The following is a 16,257-nucleotide window of genomic DNA, read 5'->3' on the forward strand; positions in this document are numbered from 1 at the left end:
CCACGACGCTCAGAATCGTCGTCGTCTCGTCGTCCGGGACGCCCATGTCCCGAAAGGCTTGCGTCGTCAGGTTGAACTGCGCCGCGTCGTCGACCGACCGCCGCTCGTAGCACTCGCTCTGGCTCAGAATCGCATAGTCTTCCATGCCACCCAGCTCCAGCGCGTCGGCGAGATCGTCGTCGGCGCCAGCGCAGAGCTCGTAAAAGATGTGAAAGTTGCGCTCGCCGAGCGACTGGTGGCTGAGCCGGATCTTCTCGAGGAGGTACACCGAGATCTTGGCGCCGACCATCTTGGCATCGGCGCCAAACTGCAGCGCGATAAACTTGCCGAACCGACTGCTGTTGTCGTTGCGGACCGTCTTGGCGTTCCCAAACGCTTCGAGGATCGGGTTGGTCTGCAGAATCTGCGTCTGAATGTCCGTGGTCGTCGTCACTGTCACGGGTGCGGTCGTCGTCTTGAGCCGACTCGGTCGCTTGGCCGGCGTCTTGGCCGGACTGGACGTCGAGGATGCGCCGACCGTCGCGAGGTACTGCATGAGAAACTTGGTGTTCTCTGTCTTGCCAGCGCCCGACTCGCCCGAGACGAGGATCGACTGGTTCTTCTTCTCGTCGCGCATGCAGCGGTACGCCATGGACGCGATCGCAAACACGTGCGGCGGCGCGTCGCTGTCCATGGCCTCGTACGCGCGGACGTGCGACGTCGAGTACATGTTGATGGGCCGGAACGGGTTGAACGCGAGCAGGATGTCGCCAATGTACGTGTAGATGAGGTCGTGCTCAAACCGGTTCGCGACTGCAAAGAGCAGCTCCGGTTCGTGCAGATACTGCAGCTGGATCAAGTTGGGCACGCTCGTAAAGTCGTCGAGGTCGTTGCGCAGCTGCAAGCTTGGCTCGGCCTCGGCGCCATGGCCTACGAGTATCGCTGCATGAGGCGGCGCATGGGATGGATGGCGGCCAGTACGTACGCAGGTCGATGTCAACGTCGCCGCGACCGCCTTCGCGCCGGACGCGGACGCGGTGCAGGTCATGGCACTCGTATACGATGCCCGGGACCCATATCTCGTCGTCGTCCTTGACCCAGACGCGGGCGCCAGCCTCCATGGTGGTGCGTCGGCGGCTTGTCTATCTGCGGAATGCCATGCGGCTTGGCCCGTGTCACTTTTTTTAACGCGTCGCGTGATGGGATGCTGTCACGGCGCCGGGGACGCATTCTATTTTTTATTCTTGGCTGGATGTTTGTATGCAATTTAAAAAACCCGGCAATCGATCGGCTGTTGATGCAATCACATGGCGTGCGCCTATCACTTTGGTTGCAATAAACATGAAGTTTGTATGAGGATGCATGATGTGGATGAATGCACGCAACTGCGTTTTTCAGATTTGGGGTTTAGTCCCACCGGTCGAACGAGAGGCTTCGAATCCATGGCGAGCGTTCTGCAATACGACGGAGTAGCTACGAAGAAACAGAAGCAGATGCGAGCTACTGCGGCCACGGCTGCCCCAACTGCATGGCCGACGACGGCGACGACACAACCAGCTTCAGACTGTCGACGCAGCACCAGAGTGTAGGCTCGAGGCAGAAACATGATGATGGTTGGGCTGGTCTTCTCGGACGCGATTTGGTTGAAGAAGACAGACTACCCGCACCACAGTTGCTACGGTTGAGGGTGTGTCGGTGGGTGGAAGGGAGGATCGTCATCGGGTGCATATTCTTGCGCCATGATGCGCGCCAGAGTCATGGATGACGAGGCAGATGCAGCCTGCGTGGGGATGGCCGTATCTGCTTGAATGACTGCCAATGTACTACTACTCCTACGCTCGTCTGAGGAAAGAAGATGGCAAGGGGCACAGGGGCACTTGAAGGCACGACCACATTTCGCAGGCACCACAGCCGCACAGCGCGCCACGTCATTGGCGCCTGCCACCTGCGACACGCGCCGGCAAAATATTTTTCGAAATGCAATAAAAATACAGAACTCGGATATCAGATTCGGGACAGGATTCCTACGAGGTCGAGGTCGACCAAGGACGCGAAGCAGTCGCTCATGGCATGTCGCGGAGACAGACGTTGGCCGCGTTGCGCCCGCAGGCGCCCATGACGCCGCCGCCAGGGTGCGTTCCGGCCGAGCAGAGGTAGAGCCCGTCGACAGGGGTCCGGTAGTCGGCGTAGCCGCTGAGCGGACGCAGCCAAAAGAGCTGGTCGAGGCCCATGGCGCCATGAAAGATGTTGCCGCGCGGCAGCGAGAAGATCCGCTCGAGATCCGGCGGCTACGACGATCCCAGGAGTGTCCTCCGATCGAAAATACAATCCACGAACCGTCAGCATGTCGTAGCCAAGGACCGACTGCTTGAAGCCGGGCGCATACTGCTCAATGACCGAGAACACTTGGTCGGCGTACTGCGCCTTCTTCGCATCGGTCCACGGTCCGTCCTACGTCGTCGCACGAAGAATGAGACCACGGGGTTCCAAGTCGAACGTACCTTGGGCGCATACGGAGTGTACTGCACAAAGAGCAGCGCAATGTGCTGGCCTGCGCATCCAGAAGACGCATGGAATACGACCGCAACTCCATCATGTACGTACCTTTGGGCGCGATCGAGGCGTCGAGGGCCGTTGGGATGTTCATCTCGATCACCGGCCGCCTCGAGCAGTAGCCTTGCTGGACATCCAGATACGCATCGTGGATCTAATCCCAGCATCCTCCGCATAAACAGTCTGCTTACGAGTACGCACCTGGGCCATGGAGTCCTCAAAGTGCGTCGTGCCACGGTGGTGCGGCATCGCGTCCGACCCGACGTTCGGCGCACAGCTAAAGTTGGGTAGCGCACTCAGCGCCACGTTGATCTACAAGATCTGATTGGCACTGGCATTGTCGTCGACGCGTACCTTGGTCGATGCCGACTCGGTGTTCCACGCCTTTTCAAAATGATTGACCAAGTCGTTGGGGAGGTACTGGCGGTCGACGAGCTCGAGAAACGTCAAGGACGGACTCGCGTTGGAGAGCACGGTCGTCGCTGCCACGTGGTCGCCCGAGGTGAGCGTGACGCCGGCGACGCGACCGTTCGCCACGTCAATCGATTGGACACTGGCGTCGGTGACGAGGTGCACGCCGGCTTCGAGTGCCGCTTTTGTCAGCGCCTGCACATTGTTTACACAAAAAGTCATTTTTTCGATGACGCACCGACGTGACGCCGCCCATGCCGCCTTTCACATGCCCCCACGTGCCTTTGACGCCGTTGACTTCGCCCATAATGTGGTGGAAGAGCACGTAGGCCGACCCTGGCGTCGACGGCGACAGCTAGTAGTTGCATTCGTCCACCATCGCAGAAGGATAGATTCGTACCTTGGCGCCAATGATGGCGTCGGTCGCCAACGTGGCCTTGAGGACGTCGCTTTCAAACCACTTGTTCAAAATCTTGTCGGCCGGTGCCGTCATAAACTCAAGAAAGGTCGGAAGCTCCGATCCGAGCTTGGCGCAGCGCATGCCCAAGTGGCCCAGCGATCGGAGTGCATCCATGCGGGCCCTATCGCATACGGATCTCGACCCCGTCGACACGGTCATTTCGAATACGTCAACGTCGAATCCGGGCCCAAGGCCACCTTGAGGTCCGGTGGAAGCTAATGCAATCATATTGTCATGCGTGCTACCTACAGACAGGACACAATGTACGTACCTCATCCACGAGCGGCACGAAAAAATCGACAAGGCGCTAGAAGCACGCCATGGTCACGACGGCGGTCGATCGCAGAATGTACGTACGTCCAACATCGCGTTGTAGGCTGGGTAGATGGCTGCGTCGGCTTTGGAGAATTGTGCTACAGCCAAGCGCTACCGCCACGGTATGCGGTGGAGTGCCTACCGATGCTGGCTTGGTTGGCCTTCATGTCGCTGCCGAGAAGGAGGCTCTGCCCGTTGAGCAGCGGCGTGAACGACGACGGATCGCGCGGGTAGACTAGCCATAGACGTGTTTAGCTAGCAGTGATCAGGATATCTGTCCCACTTTCAAGGCCATGCCGATACAAGTCGAGGTCGCAGATGATCTGCGGCCGGAAGAGACTAAAGACGTACGACGCGCGGGAAAAGTGAAAGTTCGGAATGATCTCTTCCGTGACGGCCGCGCCACCCAGCAAGTGGCGCTTCTCGAGGACGCACACCGACTTGCCGGCCTAACGATGGCGCATGAGCCCGAGAGCTGGCAGTACGAGGCCAAGACCTTGGCGAGGTATGTGGCTGCCACGAGCCCGTTGTGGCCACCACCCACGATGACCGCGTCCCTAGCACCACTCAGATCGTAGTCGTATTGCAGCAGTGTACCATTTGCGCGCAAGGTGCTGGGCGGCGACGTGTGTTGCTTGCATGACGGTCGCCAAATGAAGTCGCGGGCTTGAAAAGATCGCACGTTAGATGTTATAACACAGCCATGCCTGTTCCGCGCCAATCCGATCGCTTCAATGCGAAGGCAATGTGTTACACACCGGTTCTAACGCGCTCGGAACGTGTTACGATGTCTTGATTGGTTCTTCTGTGCAGGCTTTCTTTTTAGCCAATGGCATGCACGCGATGGACCGACTTCAACCACCACGGAGCGAGGTCGGCGGGAGCCCATGGCGGGAAATCGCACTTGCAGGCGAGAACGTTCGCGCCACCGTCTGGATCCCACACGCTACACGCTATCACTTCATTGAGGTCCACGGATCCACTACGCTAGTCCATCTTTGCCCGCAGAGACAGACAGGCCCTAGGCGAACGTATGGGCGGTCGACAGGCAGCGCCACGCGTGTCGTTGACGTCGCCCGTCATTGCGAACACACGAAGTTGATGGGTGCCCTGACCGTACTAAAGCGTACTATCTTAGTCGTAAACTTGATGGACTGAATACAAACGGCCTTGACGCCATCCATTGCGCAAGCTTGGATGGGCCTCGTAGGTACTTGCAGTAGCAACTTGCAGTAGCAAGCCATTTCTCGGCGCCTCTTGAGAGCATGGTAGGCCGCCACGCGTCTGCACCGAGGCGGTTCCTGTCGACTTGGGACCAGCCTTTTTACGCTGCCACGCACGTGATTGGGCACTGCATTAAAAGGCGCGTCATTGATTGGCGAAAGGATCACACCTCTGTCCAATCACACGCGTGGTGCCGACGAGGATCTTTCATGAACTTCAACTTGCGACGGAAACGCTGTCCGAAGCTGCGGAGCAACGTTCGGGGAATCGACGGATCACAGAGTTAAACCACTTGGTCATCGGATTTTGTCGAACAAATGGCGGCCGTAGGCGTCCGCCCGTGTCTGCTTTCAACCTTTGGTCAGGAGCTTCGACGTCCGAAACACTCCACGCCGGACCAGATGCGTCACCGCGACCCGTATCCGGATGTCGTGGGACATTGGGTTTTACCCAAATCAGTCGGCCGGTCATACTGGCATGACGCAAGATCCTGTCTGCGAGGTCGGCAACACTCCACGTGCGCGTCGCACCAGAAGCAACAAGAAACGATTCTATTGACGCAAACGTACTCGAGTCCGAACTCTACTTACCACATTTAGTTATTTAGTTGGAGAGGTTACAAAACGACTCGGTCCATCTCTGCCCCCTCACGCGTCGCTTGCCACCGCTCGCATCGAGTCCAATCAAGACACCACGTCGACACGGAGCGATAGCTGCTCCAGCATCGTGTCAGCTCTCATTCAGAAAAAACCCCGCCTCGTCGTCCTGCGTTGTGCATTTCGTGACCTAGTATCATCACGTCCCGCCGCCAGTCCCGCCGCCAAAGTTGGGACACTGGGCTAAACCCCACTTTGCCGTTCGTATCCGGATATGGCCACTGTAGTTTCCGAGCAAAGAAGTATCATTCGATACAGCCAACTTCAAGCGCACACGCCCAACGGGCGTAGCTTATTTTTCAATCTTCCGCCGCGCAACCACTGCTCCGATGCCTAGCATGCTCACACCGATGGCTCCGCACTGGGGCGCGGGCTCGAGCCTCAGTGCGAGATCTTCCAACGCGAGCTCCTCCAGTCTGCGCACCTTCCTTGTGCTCAAGGACCCATCGACCGCCGACGCGAGCACAATGTATGTCTCGTACAAGTCCCAGGCGTGCCAGCGCGCCGTGACGTGGGCCGACCTCTCGCCCGTCGACCCGCTCTTGCCGCTCTCGATCCACGTACCGCTGCGCCGCCGCACGAGCAGCTCGTTCGACACGATGTCGTCCGAGTCCATGGCGCAGAACGTGTGGCAGCTCAGCTTTGACTTTCTCGACCTCGAGTCGCTCACGCAGTGCAGCCTCGTGTGCAAGGAAATGCACGAAGTCGCGCAGTCGCCGTACCTCTGGCTCAGCGCCTACTGTCGCAGATGGCGCCACAACAACCGCCTCTCGCGCAAGTTTATGCTCCTCTCGTACAAGAACCTCGTCGCGATGAACGCCCTTCGCGCCAGCATCGACCCCAAATTGTCGACGCGCGGCCGCACCGCGCTCCAGCCGGACCTCACGGTGCACGTCCTCAACAACTCGATGCTCCGGAGCTTCCAGCGCGGCGCGGTCGACTCGATCCGCTCGTACAACGCACTGCCTGTGCTCTCGGTCGCGAAAGCGCTAAGTCTTGACGTCAGCTACTTTGAGGTCGGCCAGATCAAGGGCTGCGCGAGCGTCGGTATTGCGTCCGTCTACGACAAGCCGTCGATGAACGCGTATGGCTTTGGTATGGACGACCACGTGGGCTGGAAGGGCATCTCGTTTGGGTACCACAGCCACGACGGTGGCTTCGTTGCGCACAACGGCGAGGTCAGCTACGGCGGCGTGCGCTCGTCGTTTGGCCCTGGCTTTGGCAAGGACAACGAGACCAGCCCGGACGGGTCGGTCGTTGGCTGCGGCTTCAACCGCAAGACGCGCGAGATTTTCTTCACGCTTAACGGACGCATGATCGGTGCACCGCCGGTGCTCATCCCGACCGAGAACATCCAATACGCGGCGGCGGTTGCGCTCCACTCGTTCAACGACGCGTGTGTCCTCAACCTCGGCGGCGCGCCCTTTCGCTTTGACATTGAAGAGTACTGCCTCTCGCTGGCGTACCAAGATAGTATTTAATTCTGTGTGTAGTTGCGTTTTAATCTATTCATCGGTATTGAGTTCAAATAGCACGACGTCTGTTTACCTCGCGGGAGAATATGTTTTATTGGAAGCAAAGGACGACAAAGAGGGATCCCTGGATTTTGAAACGATGCTGCGCACGGGTGACGCCACGTCATGGATACGGTGTAACTGTCATACGTGGCACGCCCAGCGACCAGATTTGGGTGTTGCGGATGCTCACGCGCGTGAGCTGATCCGCGACGCACCTTTGCACGCGCTTCGTCGGTCGGCAGGGATATGCAGCAGCCGACGCCGATTTTCTTTGCGGCCAAAAAGAGTGGTAGCGTGCCAAATTGCATTTCACAACCACGACGCGTCTCTGCGGGACAGAAGCCTTGCACCAACGAGCATACTAGTACGTTCCTACCGGTAGCAACTATACACCTACTCAAATGACTCAACTGTATTTTCGTTGGTGCAGGCAGTGCACGAATCCTTCTACTGCATAATGCGATGGCCTTTTTCTGTTATATTCTGGCAGTGATGGGCAGGACCTATTGTACATTTCGAGAATGCGAGACTCCATTACGAGTACAAATACAAAGTTCCGTCTCTACTACATAGCAGTCGTTGTTGACGTTGGTGGTGGATACACGTAGTTGGGCCAGTGAACGCGGGGGTGGGTAGGGTCGTCTTCAAAGAGGAGGGTGCAAGGTCGGCCATTGTCTGCGCTGAGAAAGCGCTCGATTGGCCGCGACGCATCCAAATGGAATGCATCCGTGCACATGAGGTCCCATGCGATCCAGCTAAAGAAGAGACTGTGCCCCACGTCGATGGTCGTGCCGCTGGTGTAGCTAGTGTAGAGTGTGGTGAAGCGGGAAAAACGATCGAACGACGCCGCTTTTCCCGCTTAACCACATTCTACACGTTCATATTGCATCCCTTGCTCTCTCGACTACGATCATCTTCATCCTCAGCATGCAGCCGCTCTCGCAAACCAACTCGCTCGTCGTCACCGTGCTCGCGGTGGACCTCGACCAGTTTGCCGCCACGGTCGTCTCGACCAAGCTCCGCCTCGTCTGTGGCGCCCAGCGCGAGACACTCAAGTCCAAGGACGTTGCTCAATGGGGCGCCGCCGTCGAGTTTCTTCCGCCCGTCGACACCATCAGCATCACCGTGCACATCAAAGACGCGTCCGCGTGCCTGTGCAGTGGGTACGACGTCTTTGGAACAACGTCGATCCCGCTTTGCTCGCTCGACACTAGCACCACCACCGGTACATGCACGCTCTTTTGACGGAGGGATGCCACACGCAATCTCTATGCGTAGGTGCTACCGAAGGCTTCTTTCCTTTTGCGCACGGCCACGGCGGCGTGCGCCTTGCGTTCGAGTGGAGCGCCGACGTTGCGCCATGCAGCCGCGTGCACCTGCCGTGGCGGCGCCATGCGCACTGCGCCGACTGCAACGCGCCCGTGTGCAAGCACTGCAGCTTTCTGAGCGACCGCGGTGTCGTCTGCCGGGCCTGCGTCGCCGCGAAGCGAGCCCTCGTGCTTTCTCCCGTCGCCTCGGCGACTGCGTCCGAGACCGACTCGGACGGCGCCAGCGCGCCGATGCCGCTGCCGACCATTGAGCCGCTTTCGTTTCCGGTGCCGGACGACGACCATGTCTCGGCCGCCGATTTCCAAGTCGTCGGCGCAATGGATTCGGTACGCTCGCGTGTGATTGGCCGACGCGATATATATATCGAACGCTGTCGTAGGTGCTTGTGGTGCGCAAGTCGCATGGGTCGGACGCCGGGACCATGTACGCGCTGCGCCCGACGCTCAAGACGCCGGCGTCGCTGCCAGGCTTAATTCGCGCCAAGGCCGTCGTCGAGGCCTTTGACCACCCCCACGTGCTCGCGCCATTGTATCTGTTTCAGACCGCGACGACTGCGTACGAGGTCGCCTCGACGGCAGCGCGACAGCCGCTCACGACACTGCTCGGTGGCGTCGACGAAATCGAAGGCGCACAGCTCCTCGCGCGCGTCCTCGCCGGCCTCGCCCATGTCCACGCCCGCGGCTACGTGCACGGCGCCGTCTCGTCGGCCAACGTCCTCCTCGGTCACGACGGCACGGTCGTCCTCGCCGGTTTTGAGCACGTGACGCCACTCGCCAGCGAGGGCGCGATCGTCGACTGGCACGCGTTTGGCCTCTTGGTGTACCAGCTCTTTGTCGGCGCCGGGCCGCTTACCGAAGCCACGTTTCTCACCGACGCGACGTGCCGTCAACACGGCTTGCCGCACGCCGGGCGCGACCTCTGCCTTGCGTACGTCGTCTCCTTGCCGTCTCGTTTGTCTCATATCTATCGATGCGTAGCTTGTTCTCGGCGACGAAGGAGAGCACCGCGACAGACTTTATGGCGACCGACTTCTTCTTTGGCGTCGACTGGACGACCCTCGATACGACGCCAGCGCCACACCCGAGCGACGCGCCGCAGCTCGACGACGTCCCGACCGACGCGTTTGACTTGGCGCTGCTCCAAGCCCGCGTCTTTGCCAACGATCCAGGCGTATGGCCGCTGTACATTCCAGAGTACGCGTACGCCCGGGCCACCACGGTTGGCGGCAGCGACTTCGCCGTCCTCGGCACGTTGACGACACCGACACACGACGAGGTAAGACTACGATCTTAGGTTGATCGCATGTGCTCACACTTAAGTATGTAGGTGCACCTCGTGCAAAAGCTGACGGGCACCGACGCTGGCGCCTACTACGCTCTGCAGTGCACCGTCAAGGCGACAGCGCGACCGCCGGCAATCGACGTCTCGTCGCTGCGCCATGCGACCTTGGTGCCGACACGGTACCGGTTCCAGACGCGAACGACCGCGTTTGTCGTGACGCCGGTCCTTCGCGGCCACACTCTGCGCTCGATCCAGAAGACAACTGGACTGGACGAGCGCGAAGTGGCGTGGTACTTGTCCCAGGTGTTCCTCGGCCTCGCCTACCTCCACGCCCACGGCGTCGCACACGGTTCTCTCTCGCTTCAGAACGTCGTCGTCACGGACGATGCCACCGCCGTCTTCGCCCGCACCGACGCGTTTGTACCGCTCACAGCATCGACGCGCCGGGCCGACTTTATCGCCTTTGGCGACCTCCTCACTCAGCTACTTGCCGACAAGGCGATCCTCTCGGACGCCGCCACCGACCTCCTCTCTGCGTATGTTCATCTGCATATCTCTATATACTCGTACCTGTATGGAAGGACTCACATCGTGTCTAGCTACACCAGCGGCACGACCATCGACGTGGGGCACAGCCTCTTCTTTAGCTGGATCGCATGGGACCTCATGTGTACGGACGCATTCCATTTGGATGTGTCGCGGCCAATCGGGCGCTTTCTCAGCGCGGACAACGGCCGACCTTGCACTCGCCTCTTTGAAGACGACCTTACCCACCCCTGCGTTCACTGGCCCAACTTCGTGTTTCCACCAAGAACGTCGTCAACGACTGCTATGTAGTAGAGAAGTCATTGTGTATTTGTAATCGTAATTGAGTCTCGCATTCTCGAAATCTATACTCGAGTCATTTGAGTCGGTGAATAGTTCATTGCCCGCGCATCCACTGGCCCAACGCCGTGCATCCGCCTGCTGCTAACGTAGTATACTCGCAGTAGAGACGTGGTTGTAACTTGGTTAAAAATGTTTGAAATCTCAAGGGTTGAAAATCTCAAGGGTTAGGTCACGACCTCGAACGTCATGTCTTCATCCTCGTCTTCATTGACAACTATTGGGTGAGGTTTGGTCAGCGTCAATCGCAGCAGTGTCATGTGCGTCGGGTCGTCTGCCACAATCGCATGCACGTAACCAGAGTTCCCACGCGTGGGGTACGACCCGCCATGGACGGCCGTCGGTAGCCCCTGTATGCCTGCCGAAGCGTGCGTCATGGGCTGTCGGCGCCAGATCATGACCTGCAAATCCAGCTTGTAGACGTACGGGTCGTGCACCGGTCGGAGCGTCATTCCATGGACGTACCGCTGCGGATGGCAAGCGGTGGCAGCGACCGGCGCCTCGCGTTCAAACCACGGCTTCTCAAAGCTCGAGGCCGACGACTCGTACGAGAAGCCTCCAAAGACCACCAGTGTGTTGGCCATCACAAACGCTTGGCACAAGAACCGCTCGCATGGCAGCGACCACGTCACGACATGCTGGGCCAGGCGCGGCCGCGACCAAATGTGTGTGAAGAGGTCGAGCACATACAGATCCAGACAGCGGGTGGCGCGCGCCTGCTGGTGCGGCACGCTGCGGGCTTCCCAGCCGCCAACCAGTGCCAAGTGCCCGGCTCCGAGCGGCAGAAGCGTCGCGCCAAACCGCGGTGTGGGTGGTGCACCCATCGTGAGCGGCTCAGACCACGCGTGGCAGCGTGCCGCGTCTCTAGTAAGCGAGAGCTCCATAAAGTCCCCGTAGACCGTATGCAAATCTTTCCCGCCAAAGACAAAGGCCCGCGCCGAGCGGAGATCCACGGCGGCGGCGTGCCAGAAGCGCCCTCGAAGCGGTGACGCCACCGGTGCGCTCTGTGTCCAGCTCCAAAGCTCGACGTCCAAGATGTGCACGTCGTGGAAGACAATGCCGTGCTTGCCGCGACCCCCAAAGACGACGAGCGACTTCGGCGGCAAGAACACGGCGCTGTGGTCGGCCCGCCCGCGCGGAAACGAACCCGTGCACCGGGGCATCTCCCACGTGTGCGACGCCGGATCAAAGACAAAGACGTGGTTGGAAAAGTGCACTGTGCCGGCGGCGGCCATGGGGCGCGGCACGATCGCCCGCGGGTGCGCGTGCCCCGGGTCGCTGAGGTACGAGCCACCGACGAGCACGAGGAGCTCGTTGCATGCTGTGAGAGTTGCACCGTCGCGTGCACACGGCATCGCCATATTGAAGGCGTCATTGCCCCGCGCAATGACCGGCTCGAAGCGGACATGTGGTGTGTTGACAAGCGCCGGCGAAATGAGCTCGAGAAGGTACTGCTGATACGCGAGCCGCTTGGCGTCGACGCGGGCGGCCGGCGGCGATGCCGCATCCGTGCTTAATGGCGCGGCTTCGACTGCCTCGGCATTAGTCGTTGCGGTCGTGTTGTCGACGGGACTTGTGGGCGCGAGCACCTCGGCGACGGGCTCGGCGGTGGTCTCTTGCGTGGTCGGCGGCGGACCTGCGGTGCGGCTGCGCTGTAGCTTCCACTTGTGCTTTCGGAACGAGTCGATCGTCGCCGGATCCTCGCCGTTGGCCACACGCTGCTCGACGCTCTGGAGGTACAGCGCATGCTCAACCTCGTCCAACACACTTCGCTTGCGCATGCCTGTCCAAGATACGCTTCGCTTACAGTATTTAGGATAAATGTTGAATCGTGTGCGTAGACTGGTATCTCGGAAGGGTTAGCCTTCAAGTACCGGTAGTAGCTGAATCGACTGCACCCTCTAGACCGAACGACGTATTGTTTGTACTACGGAGTATATACGTAGCGCTGTACTAAACAATGACTGTTCGAAAGCGCCCTGGGACCTTGCGACTACAGGGTATCAAGGCAGATCCGTGCCAAGTCTCTAATTTGACACTAATTTACGTACGTATGTCAGCGTGCTATTCTTGCACAAAGCATGCAAATTAAAATACGAATATGGAGATAGCGGTTGGATCCATTATAAAGTATACCTATAAATGCATTTCTATCGCCAACATGCAACTGGCTAGTCACCCAATGGCATCTCGCCATTTCCGAGCGGTCTTCATCAACCTGCAGCATTCGAGCAAGGAAGCGATGCTGGACCACGACCATCTCCACTTCATTGCGACCAAGATCCAAGAGGACCCCAAGTTCTGGGCCGCTGTCCTCGCCGCCATCGTCGTCCCTCTCTTCATCGTCGCGCTCCTCGCGGCCAAGACACTCATCGACAGCATCGACGCCGACGAGCGCAAGGCCAAGGAGGCGGCGACCAAGAAGACGCAGTAAGTCGCATCATCGCACGCTGTCTGTACTCGTATTGCAACAACACATGTCTTCGAACGCTTGCTTTACGCGAGCGACTTTTGGAGCTGGATCGTCGGGTACTGCGGATGGACATGGAATGCGATCTCGAGCTTGGCCTTCTTCTCCGTGAGCGAGAGCGCCTGGAGCGACAGCGCCATCTTCTCCTTCTCCAGCTGCGCGAGGTACACGCCGTTCGAGACGCACACCTTTGTGAGCGCCTTGAGCTCGAGCGCGAGGCGGGCCGGCAGCGACGGCTTCGCCAACACTTGCTCAATGTGGCCGCGCGCCATCTTGAAGCACTCGTCCGACGACTGGTACACGACATGGACGTCGTACTGCGAAAAGTCGCAATTGCGCGTCATCTCGGCATGCGAGAGCGGCTGCGGGTACTGCAGCTTTTGGAACGGCAGGAAGCGGTGCGCATACCGGATCTCGGGCGAGCCGTACACGGGTAGATCCGCCGGCAAGAGGCCGTCCAGCTGCAGCCCCACAACGTACTAGGTAGAGCATCATGGCAACACGTTCAGAGGAAGCTAGCACGTACCTGGAACATGGCGCGGACCAAGGCGCGGTGCGTCTCGAGGAGTGCAATCTCAAGCGCGTACTTCTCCTTGATCGGATCCACGATGGCCTCGGGCTCGGCCTTGGCTTTTGCCGCCGGCTTGCCGCCCTTCTTCGCGTTCTTCTTGGGCGCCTTGGTCGGTGCCGGCGGCGGCGATGACTCGGGGCGCGTCATCGTCTTGAGCTTCTCGACAAACGACCATGCGTTGGTCAGGTTGTGTATCCGCGTCCCGAGAAGGTAGTCGAGGTAGCTAATATACAAAAATATTGTCATAAAAGCCATCGACCATATATCATGGACATACCAATACATGGTGCCAAACTCGGACGACGCATACAAGTCGAGTTCAAAACCAAGGTAGAGGTACTGCTGCATCAAGCCCAAGGTTTGCTCAAGGGCCCACGCCGTAAAGTAACGGGGGTAGGTGGCTTTCTAGACAGCAAAGTATCAAGGTATCAATCTCCAAACTGGCTGAAATGCAACGCTACGGGGATGCCCATTTCGGTGACGAATTTGTCGTCGATCGCGACGGCTTCCGACTCGAGGATGACCCAGTCCTGGAGCATGAGCTCCAAGCGCGAGCGCTGGCGCGGTCGGTTGTGCATGTGCAGCTTGAGCGACTCGTAGACGGCCTCGATGCAGCGCGACGAGTACGTCATGCCTTCTTGCGTCGAGAGCAGCACCGAGGGCACGCCCGCCATGACCATCGAGTCGCCGAGCCACTCCATGAAGTTGTACTGGCCATACATCTTTTTGTCGATGTACAGAAAGAGCTACCGAAAGCCATCATCAGAAAACCTAAAAAATCGCAACGTACGAGGATGTAGGACCGGACGAGGATGTTGGGCGTGAGCGACGACATGTGGCTCAAGAACGCCTTGAGGTCGTCCATGGACTTGAACGTCTCCGGCGACGTTCCGAGCCGAAGGTGCGCACAGAGCGTTTGGTTGGTGCCAACCACCGTCGCAAACGACTCGAGCTTGGCCGCGCGGGGCGGCGCGGTCGACGCCAACACACGTCCGATATGGTTGTCAAACCCGACGTACGTCTCTGGTTGCAAGCACGCCGGCGGCACCTCGAGCGACTCGGTCGCGAGTTGACCCAGGTGCGTCATCGCAATGTCCAGAAAGTGCGTCGCGCGCTCCAAGTCCGGGCACTCGGCCGTGCCCTACGCCCAATCATGAGGTTTTATCCCGCATGATGTTCGCGCGTACGAGGCTCGCGAGCGCGAAATAAAAGTGCTTCTTGTACTGGAGGCGCGTCGAGAGGAGCTGCGCCAACTCGAGGCCGAGCGTCGGATGCAGTGGCTCGATCGACGACGGCTTCTTCTTGTTCTTCTTGGCCAAAAGCGCATCCAAGCGCTGCTCGGCGATCTCAAGAGCTGCAAAGACAAGTGCGTCATCGATGACGTCGCCACGGGGCACGTCAGCACTCGCGGGGGCAAAGTCCTCTTCTTCGTAAATGTCGGCGCGGAGAATCGCGTTGCGCTGGATCGTACACGCCTTGATCGTCAAGAGAAGGTACGCCCGGAAGACACAGAGCAGCGAGTCGTCTCTCGACGGACCGACCGCCAACGTCATGACGTCGTCCGACTCGAGCTGGAGGAGGGCGCTCGAGACGACCGGATGCAGGTACAAGCACATCAAGAGCGACTGCTCCATGGACTGGCCATTGCGCCACGCGCTTTCGCACTGCTCAATGCGATCAAGTGTCGCGACGAGGCTCGTTGCGGACGTGAACGTCATTGGGATCAAGCCTACCATAGTATCGCACGGATCACGATGCGGAACCGTCATGGCAGACGAACCTTTGGCGAGGCGCTCGGCCACCGGCAGAATGAGCTCGTTCTGGCCAACCATGCCAGCGTCCATCTTGGGGTCCATGAGCTCGAGCGCCGACATGGACTCAAAGGAGTTGAAGAAGGGCACGTGCACCATTTGGCTCAGCGTGAGCGCGTTCGACGCATCAAAGAAGAGCTACGGAAGGCGTGAGGAGACCACGCCCATGCGGCTGCCACGTACCTCGGTCGCGTCCGACCATTCGGCGCTCAAGAGGTCGTCGGCCACGTGCGGTGGCGCAACAGCCATTTCTTTCCAGAGTTTGAGGCGATTAGACACGCGCTGGACGTGGGATTTGATTTTACACGCGCGACGAGCCCTCTTTGCATGTCTATGCCCTTTTCCACTTCGTTTTTCACGTTTACCACCATGGGTTTCACACCCACGATTACGGCGTCGCCGGATACGCTGCGCCTGTCGATGGCTAAACCCACGCATTTTTACGCCCACAGTTTGTCTGCATCAGGACATCGCTGATGGGACTTTGGCTGCACTGGGCACACTTTATTATAGTCAACAAAGAAGGCAATGCAAGGTGCGTCGCATCTACGGTGGTGAAGGAGCCCACTGGCGACAACCTTCCGAGACACAGGCTTAGGGGGCGTGCGTCTATCCTTGCCGTATCAACGTCCCCTTAATATGTAGTTTAAGAGGTTTATCCGGCCAATACTCCCCGCTTGTGGTATCGTCCCGTGGCATTCGATTGCACAGGTTCTTCCACTCGATGAAGTTGACGGCATGCCATCAAGTGTGAGAGGTTTGGATGGCGTCAACGGCGACTTTTTATGACGTGTT

General features: G+C 59.0%; 7 protein-coding genes across 7 annotated transcripts in view; 3 read left to right on the top strand and 4 right to left on the bottom strand.

Annotated features, from left to right (window-relative positions):
• The window catches only part of SPRG_20600 (hypothetical protein), a gene marked incomplete at both ends in the record, with an annotated part of 3,693 nt that extends 2,593 nt beyond the window's left edge, over window positions 1–1,100 (bottom strand). The window contains 2 exons of the mRNA XM_012347671.1: window positions 5–909; window positions 965–1,100. Of these exons, the coding sequence (XP_012203061.1) occupies window positions 5–909; window positions 965–1,100 (1,041 nt within the window). The remainder of the gene's footprint in view (window positions 1–4; window positions 910–964) is intronic.
• Window positions 1,101–2,042: 942 nt separating this feature from the next.
• Window positions 2,043–4,359, bottom strand: SPRG_08354 (hypothetical protein; the record flags this gene model as incomplete). Its single annotated transcript, XM_012347594.1, has 13 exons — window positions 2,043–2,267; window positions 2,317–2,430; window positions 2,481–2,530; window positions 2,584–2,686; window positions 2,734–2,844; window positions 2,887–3,138; window positions 3,182–3,298; window positions 3,344–3,600; window positions 3,757–3,816; window positions 3,861–3,953; window positions 4,002–4,167; window positions 4,215–4,275; window positions 4,316–4,359. 13 exons carry the CDS (start codon window positions 4,357–4,359, stop codon window positions 2,043–2,045), a joined length of 1,653 nt encoding a protein of 550 aa, XP_012202984.1.
• A 1,496-nt stretch (window positions 4,360–5,855) lies between these two features.
• On the top strand, window positions 5,856–7,154 carry SPRG_08355 (hypothetical protein). Its single transcript, XM_012347595.1, has one exon. The coding sequence runs from the start codon at window positions 5,928–5,930 to the stop codon at window positions 7,077–7,079; it is 1,152 nt and encodes a 383-aa protein (XP_012202985.1). The 5' UTR covers window positions 5,856–5,927; the 3' UTR covers window positions 7,080–7,154.
• An 888-nt stretch (window positions 7,155–8,042) lies between these two features.
• SPRG_08356 (hypothetical protein) lies at window positions 8,043–10,562 on the top strand (the record flags this gene model as incomplete). The annotated part of the gene is made up of 6 exons (XM_012347596.1): window positions 8,043–8,340; window positions 8,394–8,770; window positions 8,824–9,371; window positions 9,422–9,719; window positions 9,771–10,261; window positions 10,325–10,562. The coding sequence occupies 6 exons, from the start codon at window positions 8,043–8,045 to the stop codon at window positions 10,560–10,562; spliced, it is 2,250 nt and encodes a 749-aa protein (XP_012202986.1).
• Window positions 10,563–10,777: 215 nt separating this feature from the next.
• Window positions 10,778–12,391, bottom strand: SPRG_08357 (hypothetical protein; the record flags this gene model as incomplete). The annotated part of the gene is made up of 1 exon (XM_012347597.1): window positions 10,778–12,391. One exon carries the CDS (start codon window positions 12,389–12,391, stop codon window positions 10,778–10,780), a length of 1,614 nt encoding a protein of 537 aa, XP_012202987.1.
• A 320-nt stretch (window positions 12,392–12,711) lies between these two features.
• Window positions 12,712–13,104, top strand: SPRG_08358 (hypothetical protein; the record flags this gene model as incomplete). Its single annotated transcript, XM_012347598.1, has 2 exons — window positions 12,712–12,740; window positions 12,786–13,104. 2 exons carry the CDS (start codon window positions 12,712–12,714, stop codon window positions 13,042–13,044), a joined length of 288 nt encoding a protein of 95 aa, XP_012202988.1. The 3' UTR covers window positions 13,045–13,104.
• On the bottom strand, window positions 13,023–15,723 carry SPRG_08359 (hypothetical protein). Its single transcript, XM_012347599.1, has 8 exons — window positions 15,646–15,723; window positions 15,432–15,600; window positions 14,839–15,380; window positions 14,442–14,792; window positions 14,113–14,397; window positions 13,929–14,056; window positions 13,607–13,874; window positions 13,023–13,559 (listed from the first exon to the last, which is right to left on the bottom strand). Exons 1-8 carry the CDS (start codon window positions 15,709–15,711, stop codon window positions 13,107–13,109), a joined length of 2,262 nt encoding a protein of 753 aa, XP_012202989.1. The 5' UTR covers window positions 15,712–15,723; the 3' UTR covers window positions 13,023–13,106.
• Between the last annotated feature and the right edge of the window lie 534 nt (window positions 15,724–16,257).

This window comes from Saprolegnia parasitica (genome assembly GCF_000151545.1).
Source record: "Saprolegnia parasitica CBS 223.65 unplaced genomic scaffold supercont2.37, whole genome shotgun sequence".
NCBI lineage: Eukaryota > Oomycota > Saprolegniomycetes > Saprolegniales > Saprolegniaceae > Saprolegnia > Saprolegnia parasitica.